This window comes from Miniopterus schreibersii (assembly GCF_964146895.1).
Source record: "Miniopterus schreibersii genome assembly, chromosome: 5".
Lineage (NCBI taxonomy): Eukaryota > Metazoa > Chordata > Mammalia > Chiroptera > Miniopteridae > Miniopterus > Miniopterus schreibersii.
The window spans coordinates 2,442,910-2,462,361 of NC_138106.1; the positions used below are offsets into that span (position 1 = coordinate 2,442,910).

Sequence of the window (19,452 nt, forward strand, 5' to 3'; positions counted from 1 at the left end):
ATGGATGGGTGATAGATGGATAGATAGATTAGATAGATAGATGATAGATGGATGGATGATAGATGGATAGATAGATTAGAGATAGATGATAGATGATTGATAGATAGATAGATAGATAGATAGATAGATAGATAGATAGATAGATAGATAGATGATAGATGGATGATGGATGGATGATGGATGGATGATAGATGGATAGATGGATGGATGGTGGATGGTGGGTGGATGGATGGTGGATAGATGGACGGATGATGGATGGATGGATGGATGGATGGATGACAGATGAACGGATGGATGATGGATGGATGGTGGATGGACAGATGAATGATAGATGATGGATGGATGGATGGATGGATGGATGGATGGATGGACGGACGAATGGACACATGCATGGACAGATCAATACTAGGTGAAAGTCATCTTCAACGTAAGGAGCATGGGAAGTCACTGAAGCTTGTACCGTAGGAGAGGACTGTGATCGAGCTTGGCTTTGGGAAGTGTGGTGCTGTGGGAACTACACACTATATTGGAGCAATAGGAAACTGGCCACAGCCTGGCAGTTAGGAAGGTGGCTGCCTTGAGTGGGGTGCTGGGGTGCACAGTGGAGGGGTACGGAGCACCTCCACAACTCCCCACTGACCTCTGAGGCACCCTGGACAGTCCGGCCAGAGGGTCTGAGGGACTAGAGGTGGGGGAATGAGCTATACCACCAAAGGGCACGGATGCTAGGTGGGCATAGTTTATGATACAAGCATGGAATCTGCAGTCGCAAGACCAGGGCGAGCCTTCGCTCTCCTAAGCACAGTGTGCCCGTCTGAACCTCAGTGTCATTATCACTGAGATGGGAATGAAAATGCAGCCAACACGCATCCACCTCGGACTGTGTTTCCGACACTGTGCTAGGCACTTTCCCGACATCCGAGTGTTTAGCTCTCACCAAAACTCTGAGATTTATATTAACCCAGGTTCCAGGCCAAGGGCAGGGACAGTCTTCTACGTTCATAACAGCTTCTAGACGGGGAAGATGAAGCTGAGTTGGAGAAAGAGCCCGTGCATTTCTTTTGGGTGGCAGCTGAGGTCATGGGAGCCGCGCTCCCCAGGATGGAGGGGACAGCTGCAAATGTTATGTAACAATAAAGCTGCTCCGCTGTCTCAGAGGCTGCAAGCGCTCCAGGTGTTAGCGCTCCAGGTGTTAGCGCTCCAGACAAATGTGCGGACACCGCAGGTTCCCTCCTTCAGTCTGCATGGTTTGCACAGCGAAGTCAGAACTCGCTTTTCCTCCGTGGCCGTTTGGTAGAGTTTCCCTTGAGCACACTCTGGGTGAAATCGTAAGCTCCTCGGGGTGTCTGGTGGGCCTGCTGAGGTCACCCGGAATTCAACACCTCCCTCGGTTTTTGCTCCTGGAAACGGCAGCTTTAATGAAAACGGGCTCTAACTGCTTGGCGCCCTGGGCTGCCAGTGCGGGTTAGAGAGATTCCGTTAAGACTTTTATGGCGAGAATGGAAGAAATGCAAAGCATCTGAAGCTTTCCGTCGGCCGAAGCAGCCCGTTTCCCCTTTAATTCCTGTTCTGCTGTTTGCAGTCTTACGGTTTCGAGCGCAGTCCTTAGTGTGCTTTTCAGGAGCTCGGAGGAGACGGTGCCATCACCCTGTCTCTCCAAGTCCCTCACCTCCCTGCGGCAAGGGGCCGGGATGTGCTGTGTCCAGGCCACGGGGTGTGCGAGCAGCAGGGTCAGCTTTCATTTTAGCTTCTTAGCAACTTCAGTGGGAAGGATTCACGTAAAGTAAATTTCATAAATTTGAAGCGGACCGTTTAGTTCTGACAGGCGAACACTGTGGAATCTCACGACAATCAAAAGATTTTCATCACCCCCAGGAGTTCTCAGTGCTGCTCACAGCTCGCGCCTCCCTCTGCCCTGGCTCCAGGCGCTCACAGGCTCGCTTTCTGTCACTCTAGGGTCAGTTTGGACTTTTTTTTTCATTATTATTATTAAAGTTTCAACTGTATTGACTACAGAGCGATCACCCCCAAAGGCCTAATCACGAGCCATCACGACCCCTCTGCCCCTGTCTCCCACCCCACCCCCTGCCCCCCTGGTAACCGCCCACCTGTCCTCTGGTCTACGAGTTTGGTTTCGTTCGTTCGTTCTAGATTCCGCCCGTGAGTGAAGTCGTAGGGCCCTGTACACTCGAGGCCCCCCGTGTCACCCACCGTGGCAAGAGTTCATTCTTTCTCACGGTCGAGCCGCGCTCCCCGGGGTACGGGCCTCCTCTCCTTCTCCTTTACCCAGCCAGCCACGCGTGGACATGTCGGCTGGTGCCAGTCTCGGCTGTTTGAGTAACGCTGCAGCGAACGTGGGAGTCCAGAAAGCGTTTCAAATTAGGGTGTGTGCTGTCCCCAGATACTCGGAAGCGGAATGGCTGGATCAGATGGTAGTTCTGTTCTTAGTTTTTTCAGGACCCTCCCTACTGTTTTCCGCGGTAGCTGCACCGACTTACATCCCACTGAAAAGGGTTCCCTTTTCCCCGTGTCCTCTCCAGCACCCGTTATTTCTTGTCTTTTGATAATAGTCATTTTACAGGTGTGAAGTGGCTCGTTGTGGTTTTGATCTGCATTTACCCAAAGGTTAGTAATTCTGGACATCTGTTCACCTGTCCCCATCCGTATGTCTTTGGGAAAATGTCTGCTCAGCTTCTCTGCCCATTTTTTAATCAGGTGGCTGTTTTTCTGTTGTTGAGTTGTATGAGCTCTTTCTATATTGCAGACGTTAACCTCTGATGGGATGGACCATTTGCAAATATTGTCTCTTGTCCAGTAAGTCTGATAACAGTTTCCTTTTCTGTGCAGAAGCTTTTTCGTTTTATTTGGTCCCATTTGGTTATTTTGAAAGTCATTTTTTTTTAATACTTGCTTTTGGATCAATTTTTATTCTCGGTGGGGAAAGTCGCCATTTACAAAGTACACTCTTTTGCATGGGACGTCTAGAAATCCAAGTTCGTGTGTGATAGACATGTAGTCAGAGAGCAGGCACTCCCACGAAACTGCCAGGTCAGCAGGTGAAAGGACCCTGAGGTGAGTTTAAAGCGGTGTTACCTGTGGGTACGGGGACAGGTGTCCGTGCCCTCGGCCACTCGGGGGTTGGAGCGCCCAAAGGAGGCACGTTCCTCAGCCCGACACGCTGAACACGAGCCTGCACTGCCCCCGCCCCTGTGGCCGAGGGAGCCGGCGCCTGCGGGCCCAGTGTCCTCCCCCGGGCCGGTCCCGGTGAACTTGGGCCTGGTGATCTTTGCCACAGAGCAGCCCCTCCAGCCTCCCCGCAGGTGCCCCCCGCGCGGAGCCCCTTCCCCTGCTGTAAAAATGGAAGCAGTCAAGTTCACTAAACGCATTCGGTTCAAAGGCAGAGAACTGCGCGTCTTGTTAAACGTTTGGGCCGCCCAGGGAAAGCCAGTCACCGATCATTTGCTCCTGTGAGCAAGGACAGTTGAACTAGCTTCAGACACTCTTCTTCTTTCCTTTTCATCCGAATAATGAAACCAACGCTGCAAATTCGGGCGAGCTCAGCACTGTTGTCTCAGATGAACGGAAATGTCCCAGATTTGCCCCAAAACTGAACTGGAGCTTCATGTCATGATGTTTTATCAAGAGGAAGACAGTGAAACTGGCCTCTTCTCCCTCCTCAGATCCGCTCTGTTCCCCAAAGTGGACTCCAGGAGGGGAGGGCATTGGAGCCCAGGATGGAGGAGGCCGGCCCCCTGGAGGAGGGAGTGCAGTGGTGTGTGTCCCACTTCTTCCTCCCTTCCCCTTAGGGTCCCCCAACACCTCCCACCCCCACCCCCACAGCACCACCTAGGTCTGCGTACGCCTCTAGGACACGCCAGACTCCGCACAGTCCAAGCACACACCCCCATCCCAGGCTCCAGCCATGGTGACCGTCCCACCCCCACCCCCACCCCACCCCCGGTGTCCAATGCCTGCCAAACCATTCACGGTGTTCTAGACTTCTTTTTAGAATATATGCATTTAGATCTTTTCCGGTTGGGAGTCATGGGGAATTTGGCAAAGCACACGCCACACCTGGTTTCTTACATAATTGTCCAGTTGGCTGGGAGCGCCGCGCCTTGAAATTAGGCAACGCTCATTCATCCGAGGAGACTGCGCCTTTCCTTTGGAGGAATTAATGCTCTGGTGTGTTTTTCCCCCGTTGCATACATTGTTTTTATTGGCTGGCATTAATGACTCTTTGAAGATAATCTTTAAATGTGAATGGTAGGGTCCCTGTGTGTGTCTAGACCAGAGAATGCTTTCAGGCAATAAGGAAATTGGGGAGAGCGGGAAGGACCGCAGACCCAGGCTAACACAGGTACCTAAACTGCTAAAGTGCCTGGAAGCTCAGGCCGCCCCAGGATGCTCCTCAGGCCGGACGTCCTACCTGAACGAAGGCCAGCGGAGCTGTCTTTGCAACCATAGTGCACATTCTTTCCACTTTTTCTTCCTTCCATACTAAAGAGAATCTTTTAGCGTGTGAGTCTCAAAGCAGGACCACCTCCTAATGTTTCTTTTTGTCAACTTCAGATGCTAGATTCTCTACAATGTGTTTGTAGCCTTCTCTGAACTCAGTAGTTGTTAGAAAATGATCGAAGTGTTGCAGATCCCTAGTTCTCAAACTGCAACAATGTAGTTTTCCGGTGAGCATCCTGCCCTTGCACAAGTATCTCTTTCCCACGGCGCCACTGTGGGATCCAAGTGGGAATCAGGACGTTCACCCAATAAAGTTCAATTGGGGGGAAAAAAAAAAAAAAAAGCTGTATTTCAAAACGAATTCCACTTTTTCCTTTAAAAACAGAGTTCATGGACCAAGACCGACTTCAGATGTTCTCTCTAATACCCCGCTATGAAGCGTCAGTTGTTTTTCAGGAAATAACAGGGTCACACAACCAGCCGAGGCCGGTTTCCAGGTTCCCCAAAGCCTTGAAAGCTCCCGGGAGGCTAATCGCTGTTTACTGCGAAGCTTCCTCCTCTTTTGTAACATTTTCCGTCCTAAGCAGGGGCGCCCGTGCAGTGAGCGAGGAGCCGGGCAGCGCCTGAGCTGAATGGAATTACTGCCAGTGGAAACTATGCTGCAAGAGCGGGCGGCCGGCAGCTGTGCGCAAACCTCGCAGATTTTCCGTCCTGGGAGCGGAGCTTGTTAGCATCGGGAAGACTGAGGCGCTGACGTCACCTCTTTCCAGCCCAGCGTCCCTGTGCCTGCGGGCATGCGGGACTTGACTCAGGAATCTGCTGTCCAAACAGGACGCGCCGGGGACTGTGCTTCCCTCCTGGGGGCCGGGCCTCCCTCCCGCTTTATAAGCGCAGGCTCCGCGCAGAACCCCAGCTCCCCGAAGGCGCCTCTCTCGGGCTGACTGCGCGCATCCCTGGCGCTCTCCCCGGGAGGAAGCAAGATGCATTTCAGAAACTTTAACTACAGCTTTAGCTCCTTGATTGCCTGTGTGGCAAACGGTGACATCTTCAGTGAAAGTGACACCAGGGTAAGGCTTCTAATCCAATGCGATTTCTGTGAGTTTTCAAAGCATTACGTTAACTGGGACTATTAACTGAAATAGTTGCGGGGGGGGGGGGGGTATGTGGCTCTCTTGTGGGTTTGGGGGTTTTGAATTAAATCAAGAATACGATGAGCCTTAAAAATCAAAAGCCGTCTCCTGAGGGACTGACTCGAGGGATTTTTAAAGCTCAGTGTCTGAAACTGTCCAGATCCCCGAACAGCCAGTGAGGCAACTTTGGGCATCATGGGTTTTTCATTCTGAATGAACTTTTCAGAAGGTCTCTTAGTGGATAGAAGGTTTCACTTTGGCATCTAGAGCTCAGCATAATTTGACTCGATCTTAGGAAATAAATGCTGTGAAGGCATTCGTATGTTTGCAGTCATTCGGGTTTCTCTAGCTAGAGCGAGCGCAGCCTTGGTGAACAGTAACGGAAGCCTGGGTGGGGTGAGTGCCCTCCTGGGAAGCAGCTCTCGAGGTTGGTAATTAATTGGTAATTAATGCATTTAGTCGTTTCCATTCCTATGAGTTTCTCCTTCATTGGCCTGAGGTGTGAGATTTGCATGAGTACCTGTCCGGCTACATCATCAATTACCCATATTGTACACGAATGAATTCTGTATGTTTGGGGGCGGGGGGAAGGGGGTGTCATATGCTTTATACGCAAAGCCTATTGAGATGTGTGACAGTTTCTTTTTTTTTAAATCAAATTTCGCTCCATAACTGTGCTGGGCTTGCAGCCAGGGCTGTAGTTTTTGACTAGATGCCGGAGCCCATTCTGTGTAAGGTACAGCGTGGGTTTACTGTTAGCTGTATGAGCGAAACCGCGGCTTCGTCAAGTGAAGCAGAGGTGCCATCCAACAGCTACAATAACCAGACGTAAGTTAGAACCACAGGAGTATTTATAGGAGAAGGTATAACAGTGGCATGGATTTAACAGATAACTCGCGTTCTCTGTGCTCTGTCCCGAGCCCTGACTTGTATTCTAAAAATATTCACCAAGTCACCTCTCCCGAATTATGAATCATAACTTCAAAACTGAACAGTTAGTCACAGTGCCTGTTAATGAGGTCATGCGAGACTCCGAATCTATGCAGACCCCGTGCCAGGAGCTTGCCCAAGCTCGAGAGAGGTGGAGAAAGGCCCTGGGCGGCCAGAGGCGGGCCGGCGTGAGCCTGTGCTTGGCCGGCTCTCACTTTCCCTCTGCAAGACCCCTCGCGGGAGAGCACAGAGGTTTCCATAAGCTAAAGAAAAGCCAGGGAATTCAAGGCGTGAAAGTTTGAACGTAAGTTAGAACCACAGGAGTATTTATAGGAGAAGGTATAATAGTGACATGGATTTAACAGATAACTCGCCCTAAACCCCCTAAACCCCCCTAACAACCTGCCTGGTGGAAGGGTCACTTCCCCGGACGCCCCTTCCCTCCCCGCTGCCCAGCCCCGAATATTCTAGAAGGTGCTCTCGAGTGGAATCCCCTCTCCCCTCTGCAGGAGCAGGGTGCTTCCCATAGGTCCGCCCGGGTCCTCTGTGGGCCCATCTCCTCCCTGCATCACTCACCTGTGTGGAGGGCACTCCGCCCTGGCACCCTGCTCGGCCAGAGACACTGAAAGTCTTTCAGGTCCTGACTGTCCGTCTGGTCTCTCTTTCTGGCTGGAAGCCCGAGAGGCTGCCATGGACACCCAGCACCCCCCCCGTGCACCCCCAGGGACACCTCCAGCCCGGAGAGGGGCTCTGCTCAGAGCTTGTCCGGGCGGCTGACCGGCTCTTTCCCAAGCCCAGGCGTGCGGTCACTGGACTCGGCATCTCGGCTCTACGCGCTCTTGCTGTTTCATCATTGCCACCTGCCCCGTCACACTCGAGACACATGTGTATATTAAAGCCAGATGCAGAAGTGGGTCCCTTTGCAGGACACTGATTTTTAGACCAGCATTACTTTAGAGAAATAAAAAGCAACAGATTGAGTGAGAAACTCATAGTGGGGGAAAATTTAACTCCCTTCCTTTACATGAAAAAGTGAAAGGCTGCTTATTAACTTGTTTTCCAATTCTGTAAAAATGGTTTTCTCACATTAGCTGCATAAAGAGACATTTGACGGGTCCTGAGCTGAGCAGTGGGACCGGAGTCACTGGGCTGAGGAAGGTCATTGGACGTAGGAACTGTCGGGCCAGAGGGGTGACAGGTGACCCGAGCGTACCTCTTAGCAACGCCCGTTCTAGTGTAAAAGGAGTGTTTCTGTGACCGCGAGAAGTGTGGGGCTTGTCCGCCGGTTAAATGAAATTCGTCAAACATTCTTCCTTTCCTACAAAACCGCCCGTGTTAAAATGAGAAGGGCGGGGACTCCGTCCTGTCCAGGAAACGGGGGTCCTGGGAGGGAGCGAGAATCCCCCGCCGCGGCAAGAAATGTCAGGGAGCCCCCTAGCCCAGGGTCAGACGCAGGTATAAGTTTTAACTCCTTTTATTTCCGTTTTCCAGGCCAAGTTTGAATCCCTCTTTAGGACGTACGACAAGGACATCACCTTCCAGTACTTCAAGAGCTTCAAGCGGGTCAGAATCAACTTCAGCAACCCCCTGTCCGCCGCGGACGCCCGGCTGCGGCTGCACAAGACCGAGTTTCTCGGGAAGGAGATGAAATTGTATTTCGCTCAGGTGAGTGGAGGTCACTGACCTGGAGCTTCTCCTCCCCCCTCCGCCCTGTTACAAAGTAGCTAATACGGAGCCGGCGTCATACATTGTTTCCAACTCCACCAGCGCATCCCGAGGAAGGCAGAACCCATCCTCTGGGCTGCCCGTGTCTCCCCGATTCCCAGAAAACATGGGGATGTCTTTGAAGGTGACCTCGTGAGTGGCCGGGGTGGAGCAGGGGAGGAGACAAGGCCGTGGCAGTGGCGGGTGGCCGTGGCTGCGCAGCCCCCGATTCCTGATTCCTGCAGGGGCTTTCTTGCATTCGCTCGAGGACAGGACGCAGGCCGGGCGGGCCCAAGGGGACCCGCGTGGCCCGCTCCCGCCCTGAGAATTCAGTCTGCCGGCTGCCCCTGCACCTCGGCGCGGCCCCCAGGCTGTGAGCTGGGTTTGCTGTCTCCCCTGCTAACCCCGTCCAGGGCTCTCCCAGGCGACGGTCCATGTGACGGCGCAACGGGTGTAGCAGGGGGCTAGCGGGCCGGCGGGGGGCTTCTGGAGGCTGCTCCCTGCGTATCCCGCGTTCCCCACGCTGTGGGGGAGCCCCCCCCAGGGACGCTTCCTGATGGCAGAGGGGCATAGCTGCGCTTTAAGCTGGGGCGCCTGCCCCGCCCCTCGGGGTGAGCGTGGGCACTGCCTTCATGGGATGCTTGTCCTTGCTGCCTGTGGTGGGGTTTCGGGGCTTCGGATAAACAACTGCATAGTTCCCCGTGACTTTTTCTGATTATTCAAGTAAACACATGTGACAGTTGGGGCTGTGGGTGTATGAAACTACAAAGAAAGCCCAAATTGATAAGATTTTGATGTCAGATCTTTCTGAACAGCCCTCTAATAACTGGTAGGAATTATAAGCCCCCGCTAGGGTCATAGGTTATTTTTCCGTGTTATTATTTTTTTATCTCCTGGAAGGTGGATGTTTTTTCCTTCCTCACTTTTGGCATCTGACTCAGAGCCCCAGAGGGAGGGAATTTCGGGGCTGCCACTGGGCGGGTGGGGGTCCTGGGTCCCCGTCTCTACCCTGTCCCCGAGGAACAGCGTCGTCTTAGAGCCGTTACTCAGCCTCCGACGCTCCAGCGCTGCCTCCGGGGTGAGGGGCTGGAGGGGGGGACGTCCGGACGTGTTCTGTCCATTTCCGTCGGTCTTAGTCAAGCGCGGGCACTGGCGAGTCCCAGCCCTGGGAGGGGCTCCCATTCACGCTGGCACCATAACCAGGGCTCAGGCACCCTTAGGGCCGCTTTACGATGCCCCTGACACGGACCCGCCCTCTCGCGCCTGCGTCCTCGAGCGCCATCCGGCGCTGCTGCATCCCGGGTTCGTTTCTCTCCGCAGACTTTGCACATAGGGAGTTCACATCTGGCCCCACCGAACCCGGACAAGCAGTTTCTGATCTCTCCCCCCGCCTCGCCGCCCGTCGGCTGGAAGCAAGTGGAGGACGCCACCCCCGTCATCAATTATGATCTCTTATATGCCATCTCCAAGCTGGGGCCAGGTAAGCGGGCGTCCCGGTGGGGAGGGGCAGGTGACGCGAGAGGCGGTGCCGAGGACCCCAGAGGCAGATGCTCGTGGGCATCGGGGAAGCGTGGCATCCCCATTGCCCTTTCCACACAGAACCCCCCCCCCGTGTGATTGGTGCCAGCGTGCGTCACCTCTGTCTGCACTTTCTGCTTCAGCGCGGCTCATGCCGGGAGCGTGCACGCCTCTGGCCGCAGTCTTTAGGGAGGTGTCGGTACAACAGGGACGTAGTTGGTCATGGGGACCCAACGCCGTGGGCCCTCCTGGCCCCAGCCCCTCACCCGCTGGGCACCCACCACCCCAGGTCCTGTCGCTCCGGGTGGGAGTGAGAGTCAGACGGAAAAGGGAACCGGGATGCTCAGAGAGGAGAGTTCTGTCCACCGATCAGATTTTCGCCGCCCTTCTCAATGCTGGAGGGAACGCAGAACCTACTGTGAAAATGAGCCCAGCCAGGCTCCCCCTCCGGCCCAGGGGCTGCTCCCCTGCTGAGCTGCCGGGGGAGAGGTCCAGTCCTCCCAGGGACGGGTGTGAGCGAGCCTGCAGGCGGCGGGCACCCTGCCTCAGGCTCCTCCTCTGTGAAATGGGTGCTGATTTCCTGGCGGAGCTGCGGGCTGTACGCGACCTCATCCCGTAAAAAGCAGCCCCAGCCGGGCCCGGCCCGTGGGCAGCGCTCGGTGCGTGGTTTTAGGGAACAGTAAGATGCTGGTGCTCCTGGCCTGTCTGATAGAGGGCTTGGGCGAATCTCGGGGTGAACAGGTGGGACCCCCTCCTGCCTGGTCCGTGCAGTGAAAGGAATAAAGGCTGAGACCATCGGCTCCTGGTTTCTCCTTGACCGGGAGACATTCCTTTGGGCCGAGGGTTTTATTTTCTTGGGCCATCAGCAGTTTCATATTGAAAAGATTACATTTCTGAAAACATCACCCGGACGGAAATTTCCTCCGAGGTGGAAAGCAGGGATCACCTTTCTGACCGCCGACGGTGCGTGAAGGTCAGGGTGGGAGGGCCGGTCTGAGGACGCGTGTGCTCCTCCGGCAGCCCCTGGCCAAGGCTGAGGCCGGAGCCCGGGGTTAGAGCAGGGGGGAGACGGAGTCTCTGGGGGGACGAGAGTCAGACCCCGCCCGGGACACGAAGTGCTGCTGAGAAGAGTCCTCCACTTCTTTGCAGAAGGCTGATTTGAAAAGGCCTATTTTTTAGAAACTAGACACCGTCAAATCACTTTGCCCTCAGTTTGCTTAACAATGAGCTTGACTCATGTAGTTCATGGTCCGGCTGTGCTTTGCAGCCTGCAAGGTGGCAGAGACTTTGCAGCTGGGGTCCTGGCCCGCGCTCTCTGGGTTGGGACTGATGGGTAGGTGGGTAGGATTTGTGAGCAGCGTCCTGGCCAAGGTTTCGAGTCATCCATCTGACCCTCCACCATACCCCCCCCCAGCAGAGAAATGCGGATCCAGAGCGTGTCTGGCCGCGTCCCTCGGTCCCCGCGGACTGTGCATGAAGCGTGGCCCAGCAGCCCCCAGATGCGTTCCCGGGTGCCCTCGCTTTGGGGCTCCCTTGCTCCTGCCCGAGTTACCCTGCCATTGATTTCTTCCTCTAGGGGAAAAGTATGAACTGCACGCGGCCACCGACACGACGCCCAGCGTGGTGGTCCATGTGTGCGACAGTGACCAGGAGACTGAGGAAGAGCTGGACAGAACCAGGAGGCCCAAGCCCAGAATTATCCAGACCCGACGGCCGGAGTACACGCCCATCCACTTGAGCTGAGCGGCCCCGACGAGGGGTCCGGGTCACACTCGCGGGGAGGCCCGTTTTACTGTGAGAGCACCGGGCGCGACCTTGGGAGCGCAGCCGTGGCCCAGGTGGCGGGATCCGGTGCACGCTGCTCGGCAGAGGCTCGGGGCTCGGGCTCCGGCTCTGACACCGCATGTCACTGTTCACGGCCCCGGGAATGTCCCGGGCCAGCCACGGCGCCTGGGTGATCGCACACAGACTTTAGGGGACGTCCTGAGAAACCCGATAACTAGTGTTTTGTGCTCGTTTTTCCCGGTGGTTCTGCTTTTGCTGAGGGCAGGCTGATCACGGGGCCCGGGTCCGTCCCAGGCAGCCCTTGGGGTGGACCCTGTCCTGCCGGGAGAGGCACCGTGATCACCGAGAGCTTTGAGAACCGCTGTGCAGCGTGGAAACTGTAGCGTCCCCCTCCCTCGTGCCTGCTGTCCCTGCATGTGTGTCACTGGCCCCCAGAACTAACCCCTGTACGTGTGGAGTCGCACCCCGGTCACCCCGCGTGTGTCTGGAAGACAGGAGAGCGTCGGGAAGCCGCCAGCTTCCAGTCCACGACTCCTCGCAGCAGCGCTCCCCCCAGGCCCCCCCCGGGCCGTCGCTCGTCCTGTCGGGGGCACCCCCCTGCACTCTTCCTGAAGGAGCCCGTCCAGAGTCCTAGGCAGGGCCCGCGTCCAGCGTTCGGAGACGTTGGACTCTCGGTGGGCAAGACGTTTCAGCCTCGGCGCCTTGGCTCGGACGTGGGTCTCCTCTGTCACCTGGCGTTTGTAATGTCCCGGCCGGAACCTGCCCTGGGAGTTGCTGGTTAAGGTCGTTGATTTTTTTTTTTACCCGCTAGAACATCACGGTGAACTTGTAAATAAAGCCGACGACACACACTCCTCCCTCTGTGCACGCGGGCGGGATACGCGGCAGGGGGAGGTAGCGGGAGCTGCGGCGACGCGCCCGGGACTCGCGGCCTGTAGGAGACACCGGACAGCGCGACCGGACTCGGACTCAGCCCGCGGGGCGGCGGGGGCCTGGGGGCCTGAGGCGCTCGGTGCGTCCCTGCTTGTCCCGCGGGTCGGCCCCGTGGTCGTCGTCTGCGACTTTTCCTAGCTGCACTGTGTGCGTCCGGCAGACAGGCGTTCCCTTGGCCTTAAAGCACCGTCGCGGAGCCGGTGGCGCTGAAGCCCGGGCCGGGAGCGGTGCGCTTCGGGATGAGGCCCGTGGTTCTCTTCAGGAGCGGAGGCGCTCGGCTGGTCACACCAAGAAGCCGGATGCTCTCCAACCCTGTTGGCAGCACCGGGCGGGCTGGGGCCGGTGCGGAGACGTCGCGTCGCTTTTCGGTGTCCCTGGCTAAGTGCTTTTAAACTGGAGAGACAACCTCAGAGTATTTTTTCTAACTGCGTTCTATAATAAATTGACATGACATGCTCTTACGGAAAAGCTACCTGTTGTCGTTTTATTTCTAATGACCCGTCTTCGGGCCCTCTGACCTCCAGGGTCTCGGAAGGACCCATTCCTTCGTCGGTGGGAGTTTAGAAACCGCTCCTTCGTGGGCGTGGCTCACGGAGGGTCAGCCACACCGAGGCACACGCTAAGTGAAGGGGACAGTGGGTGCACCTCAAATCGGGGTCCCCATTTCTTTTGCCCAGCGGACGGCGCTAGGATGGAAACCCTCTCCACTGGCACCTCTGCTAAACAGCAGCACTCGTGACCCTTAATTCGAAAAGTTCTCTTTTCTATTAGAAAAAAGATCCCCGTGGGAGATACTGAGTCACAAAGGCCACTTCTGGAAGCCTCTGTCTGAATTTCAGGCAGCCTTTCGCCGGGAACTCACTACAAATGGGGGGCAGCTTTCTGTGCCCAGCAAGGCCTCCCGCACCCGGTATTTACTTGCTGAATTCCCGCCCATGACATTCATCTTGATCAAGACCAACATTAAGCATTTTCCCTGAAAAAGCCACGTCTGCTCCTCTCCCTCGGCGAGTAGCCTCATCCCGTCGCTTCCCAGCAGCATTTACGTATCTTAAAGCCACGTGTGTTTGAGGCTTAAACACGTTGGAAAATCCACACTTCAGTCCCATCCATGGAATCTGATTATTGAACAGATTCACGAATTGACCATCCGGGGGCAGGGAGGGCTGTCATTTATTGTCCCTTAGAATGGCCAGGAGCCCAGTGATGACCAGAGGTGGCTTGGGAAGTTGCAGGCCTGGGATCCTAGTTCATAAATAATCCTGGAGGAAGGCCAGGAAGTATGGTCAGTTAAATCTGAGTCCCAGCAGGTCACCCCACAGCGGGGGAGTACAAGTGGGTTGGTCCCACTGCTGGTGAGGCCAGTGGACCCTGGAGTAGAAACCACGACAGATCAGCAAACGTGTCTCTCATCCCGACAGCGTCTGGTAAGCTGTCCTGTGGCAGGTACCTGGGGCCGTCTCGGCTGAAATTCCAACACCCACGGTGCTCACAGTCACTGGTCACCAGGCCGATGGACACCAAGGTCCCAAATCGTGAACGTGCCCAGGACTCACGGGTTTCTTTGGCCCTGCTCGTGAGAGGGCTCAGTCAGTGCAAACACAACAGGCAGGACGCAGGCGGGGTCGTGCAGAAAACACCCGCTGCCATGGATTGAGCGTGTTCCTGAAATAGATTTTGCTAGAATATAGTTCTGAGCTGATGGTAAGGAGCTTAGGGCATCCAAGAGAGGATGAGCCCCTCGAAGCGGACACTAATCACGGCGAAGGGTGGGGAGCGGGGAGCCGGCACCACACTCCTGCCGCTCTTGAGACGCGGCAGTAAACGCTGATTTGCAGTCAGCAAGCGTGTAGGACTTTGCGCCTCCAGCACGGGTGTGGGTGCCCACGGAGACTCGGGCCTTCACAGAGTAGATAGATTTTATCATTTTATCAAATATTAAATTGCAGAGAGTTAATGCACTCTGTGGGCACATGAGGGCCAAAAACGAACCGGCAGCTGGGTGGCCCACCCTTCCCAGCATCGGCAGAGCCCTGGGGAGCGTCTGCTGCACTGTATTAAGTGTCTATCCCGTGACATTCATCTCAAGGCCAGCTACACAGAAGTAATTTACCTTCAAATTACTTGGGAAGGAGTTTAGAATATACGTAAGAGATACATCCTTGCCTCCCCAGCTTTCTGGTCTTTTCCAGGGACGCCACCCCTCCTGGCAGCCTTTAACCCAAACCTGAAAGGCTCTCGCTCCCGTGACTTACCGGGAGGCACAGGCCTCGAGGGGGATGGGCCTTCCCCTCACACCCCCCCTTGGGTGCTCCCTCTGCTGCTCCTGAAATGTCACCTTAATCACGGCTTTGTTTACAAAAGAGGGAAATGATTTGCAAGGAACTGAGATGCCCTGTCTGCATTGGGCGTTTCTTTCTCTTACAAGATTCTGATGAGAGATCTGATGACCATTTTGCCCAGCAAATGAGAGCCGGGTGACTGGCTCGAGGGTCAGTGACTGGGGAAAGGGCAAGAGAGAGCTTTTCATGGTGCTGGAAGTTAGCTAAACCCGATTGAGCGACACAGTAATGGTCTCAGTAACAACACAGCGTGTGACCTCAGGCAGCAGGGACGCTCTGGACAGGAAAATACATTCGCGGTGATGCTTTTGAAATAAATGAACTATTGGGAAAAAGAAACAAGAAAAATAGCACTTCCTGCAAGGTTTATTTCTGAAGCTTCCAAAACATTTTTTCCTGCAAATTACACCAAAAAAATGCACCATCTTTTTCTTATAGACATACATTTTAAAGCTAATACAGCAGAGGTGAGGAATATCTGGCCCCACGAGCCATATAAGGCCCACAAAATCATTTGGAAATCACCTGGTCTGGCCCTGCCAAGGCAACCGAGACTCGAAATTCAATAAACCTAGGAACTCTTTTCATAGCTAATTTTTCAGCTGATACTTTTGTACGGCCTGCAAATGATGTTATAAATATCCAAGTGGCCCTTGGCAGAAAAAAGGGCTCCCACGCCTGCAGTGTACAGGATCATCAACAACCACTACAAACAGGGGCTTAGATCACAGAGGCCTGGCTGTGCCTCCCGAAATCTAATGCTTAGCCTGTGGTTTTATTAGAGCCTCAGTTGCCAAATAACTTCTTTTAACTGAGTTCCTTTGAATTTGAGATTTTTATAAGATAAAAATAGTGCCAGTTTCAGTTTCAGGTCTTTGTGGCAGGTTGTTTGTGAAATTGAGAAAAATTTGCTTTGCAGACATGCCCGTAAGTGGGCATGTGAAGCTTCTAAAACCTCGCCTTGCTGAATAACCAGGAATGAGGGGCGTCACCGAGATTAGCTGCACACCGCATGACACACTCTACAGACGTATTGCACACCCATCCACGGCTCTGGGCAGGTGCTGCCATGGAAACGACCCTGATGGGGGAAAGTGCTCACAGCTGCCCAACAGGACGTCTGGGCCTGGCCTGCAGGCCAGGTAAGCTGACTGCCAGGCCGGAGGGCCCTGGTCGGCCGCTGGACAGACAAGTGCCCACCTGTCACGTAGGAGGCGGGGTGGTGAGGCCCAGAGCCCACCCGGTGGAACTGTGCTCGGGGGGAAAGAGACAGAATGTTCTGCTGAGTTCCTGAGATGGCCCTGAAGAGAAGACCTTGAGGCAACCTGGACGCTACGGAGGCCAGAGGGGCCCCAGAGACGAGAGGAATGAGAGAAGGGGCAACCCAGGCCCTTCGCAATCGGGCATCGCTCAGCTTCCAACTGCACCCTCACCCCGACCCCGGACGCAAGCAGGTGGAGCGTGTGCCTCCGCCCCGGGGGACCGGTCCTGGGACCCCTACCCCTGCACTCTGCCACCCAGCTGCGGGGATGGGGCTGGGACACAGGAGACCGCCCACCTCCTCCTGGTGCAGGGTCCTGACTGACCACCTGGAGCAGCTGGGAATCTGGGACGGTGAGGGGACCTGGAGGTGGCTGCCCCCGGCCAAGGCCAGCAGCGCCCCCTGCTGCCTGCATTGAGCTGTGCACGCCCAAGAGCACTGAGGAGACACATGGTCCTGCACGGAGGCCGAGCTCTGGGTGGAGGCTGGTTACATGGAGGTTGGAGGGGGAGGCAAGGAGGTGGCCTGGGCAGGTCCTGCAGGTCGTGTGGGAGCAGGTAAGGGACTCAGCAGGTGGGTGTTCCCTGGTCTGGAGAGAGAGTTTCAGTGGGTTCCCTGGACTTAGCAGCAGCCCAGTGGGGGGCAGAGGCTGCTGTTGATGAGAATGGAACCGTGAGAGGTCCCCGAGATTCCCACACAGCCCCCCAAGTGGACGAGCCCCCCTCCCTGGGTGTGGGCAGGACCGGCGACCACGATGATTATATTTATATGGAAAAGGCTTTTGCCGCTAGGACCCAGTGCCCTGCTCAGCTGACTCGGAGCTCATCAGAAGGAAGAGCCTCCTGGCTGGGCCCCACCGAGTCAGGTGAGGCCTCGAAGGAGACAAGGGGCCACAGCGGGGCCCCCGCTGGCCCGGAAGAGGGGAGCTGCCAGGTTGGGAGAGGAGGGCCGCGTGGCAGGGCGCTGAGGCCAGCGTCTAGAAGCGAAGGACAGTCCCCAGCCATCCGCCTGCCAGAAAGAAGGGACCTCGGTCCCACAACTGCAGGACATGAATTCTGCTAATACCTGCACGCGCTTAGGGAGGGACCCTCCAGGCCTCCCGTGAGGCCGCAGCTCTGGCCCTCACCCTGACCAACGTGGTCTCGCCTGGCGAGAGACGCTGAGCGAGGAAGCAGCCAGCTCACGTCTGGACTCCGGGCCCACGGAGACTGTGGGTGATGGGTGTGTGTAGCTTAAACCTCTACACTGGTGGCAATTAGTTGCACAGAAATAAAAGATTCATAAAAGGTGTGAGCTCCTCCTCAGGGCCAGGCTCCCAGGGCCACAGGCAGCCCAAAGCCAGCACCTCCCAGCAGGCTGTGTGCCTCTGTGAGCCCCCCGAACAGGCCTGGGCTCCCCTCACAGCACCCTGCACTGCTTGTTTCAGGCTGTGTTCATTCAAACGCTTATTTCTTGTCTTCTTTCTAGCGAGTACATCTATGAATGTATTTTAGTAAGCTCTTTCCTAAGCAATTTTACAAGAAGATACAGCTATGAATTTGGGAGGGTTTGGTTTTTGCTTCTTGGTTTGTTTGTTTATTTTGAAGGGTACAATATTCTTGATGTAAAGCATTATTGTAAAATATGCAGAATAAAATCACCATGATTGAAAAATCAGGCTTGCCACGGTGACTGAACTCACGGGAGGGCGGAGGCGCAGACAATGCTGTCCTGCGACATTTCACCCAAGGCTCATCCGAAGGTTTATACTGAGCATCCGGCGTCCCAGCCCTGTTGGCGGAGCTGGAGGTGAGCTGATGGAAAGGACCGGCCCCCGCCCGCCCTCACGAGCCTGGAGGGGTCCGACGGGGAACTTAGGAATAAATTAACTAAATAACTTCAGACAAGCGATGCCACGGGACAGATAAACAAGATGCATCCGCGGCCTTGTGGAGGCCAGACTGGGGGGGGGGGGGGGGCAAGGCCAGGAGACCAGAGGGGAGGTTGCTGGACGATCGGGTGAGCGCATCGGGGCCTGCGCAAGAGTGAGGGTGGGGGCGGCGGGACCCGGAGGAAGGAAAGAGTCTGAGGATTAAAGAGGGGCCTCGACCTTGTCACCCCCGTTCAAGGTCGTCCTTTACCTCTCTCTGCTCTTAGGCTTCTGGCGTCTTTAAGTCAGTTTCCAGAGCAGGCGTTAGGATTCGCACCCAGAGAATACGGACTCCACGTGCCACTGCCCACCGCCGGACCTGGACCTGGACCTGGACCTGGAAGGGCACCCAAACGCCACGTGTTCAGAAGACAGCCCTGGCCGGTGTGGTTCAGTGGTTAGAGCACCTGCTCGGGCACCCAAGGGTCGCAGGTTCGATTCCCCATCAAGGGCACGTACCTGGGTTGCAGGTTCACTCCCCACCCCCTGGTCAGGGTGCGTTCGGGAGGCAGCCAGTCAATGTCTCTCTCACACCCATGTTTCTCTCTCCCCCCTCCCTCCCTCCCTCCCTTCCACTCTCTCTGAAAAGCAATGGAAAAAATATCCTCAGGTGAAGATTAACACCAACAACAAAAAAGTTCCCAGTTTCCCCGGCCTCCTGTCTCGGCTCCTGGCACCGGCCTCCCCCACCGCGGTCCAGTCAACCTGAGCTGACCTTGACGTCCCGCCTGGCCTCTGGGGCTCTGCCCATTTTCTAGAGCCAATTAGCAGCTTCTGACGGCTCTGCCTCGAAACGCGCTCAGGTCTGTGTGCTTCTCCCTCCCTCCTCTGCAGCCGGCCCGGGTCAAGCCCACGCGGAGGGGACGGGCGAGCGGCCGGGCGGTGTCCCAGGGACTCCGCTATCTGACCTTCCCAGCGGGTCGAGAGTCTTGTCAGCAGATGTGATTTATCTTCCAGGAAACTTGGTGATTACATTGCATGAAAGATTTGGCCTTAACAAGGGGCTGGTGAAACACAGAGGTCATGAGCCTTTGAGTCAGAACGACTCCTGACAAAAAGAAGCCCGCGGTTTCCACATTGCGGAGAATCTGTGGGTCATTTGTCCTCCGACGTGTGAGGCCAAGTAGTGCTCACCAAGTACTTGTTAATTCTCCTGGACGGTTACGTGTTCCTACAGGTGTGTGTGTACACAATATATAAATATAGTTTTCAGAACTAGAAAAAGGAATAGATGATGATATCGTGAACCCACCTGTACCACAACTTCACAGTTTGCGGTATGTGCACCAGCTTGTCCCTTTAACATACACAAACATTACAGGCGCAAGTGGGACCCTCCATCGCCCTCCTTGCTTCTATTTCCCTTCCTCGCTCGGCAGAGGTAACTGTTACCCTGACTTCGTTATTTATAACCTCACGTGTGTCTTTGTACTTAGACTGTATTTTACAAACCTGTAAGCAAGAGACGGTTTGTTTTGCTGA

At 55.4% G+C, this 19,452-nt stretch overlaps 1 protein-coding gene across 2 annotated transcripts in view; it reads left to right on the forward strand.

Annotated features, from left to right (window-relative positions):
* The window catches only part of RCAN1 (regulator of calcineurin 1), a 50,707-nt gene extending 37,778 nt beyond the window's left edge, over positions 1-12,929 (forward strand). The window contains exons 1-4 of one of the 2 annotated variants that reach the window (XM_081138910.1): positions 5,051-5,525; positions 8,010-8,183; positions 9,543-9,702; positions 11,317-12,929. In XM_081138910.1, coding sequence (XP_080995036.1) covers positions 5,439-5,525; positions 8,010-8,183; positions 9,543-9,702; positions 11,317-11,483 — 588 coding nt within the window. In that variant the 5' untranslated portion in view covers positions 5,051-5,438 and the 3' untranslated portion in view covers positions 11,484-12,929. Of the gene's footprint in view, positions 1-5,050; positions 5,526-8,009; positions 8,184-9,542; positions 9,703-11,316 lie in introns of those variants that run through there. The other variant, XM_081138909.1, reaches the window with a different exon arrangement.
* The last annotated feature ends 6,523 nt before the right edge of the window (positions 12,930-19,452 follow it).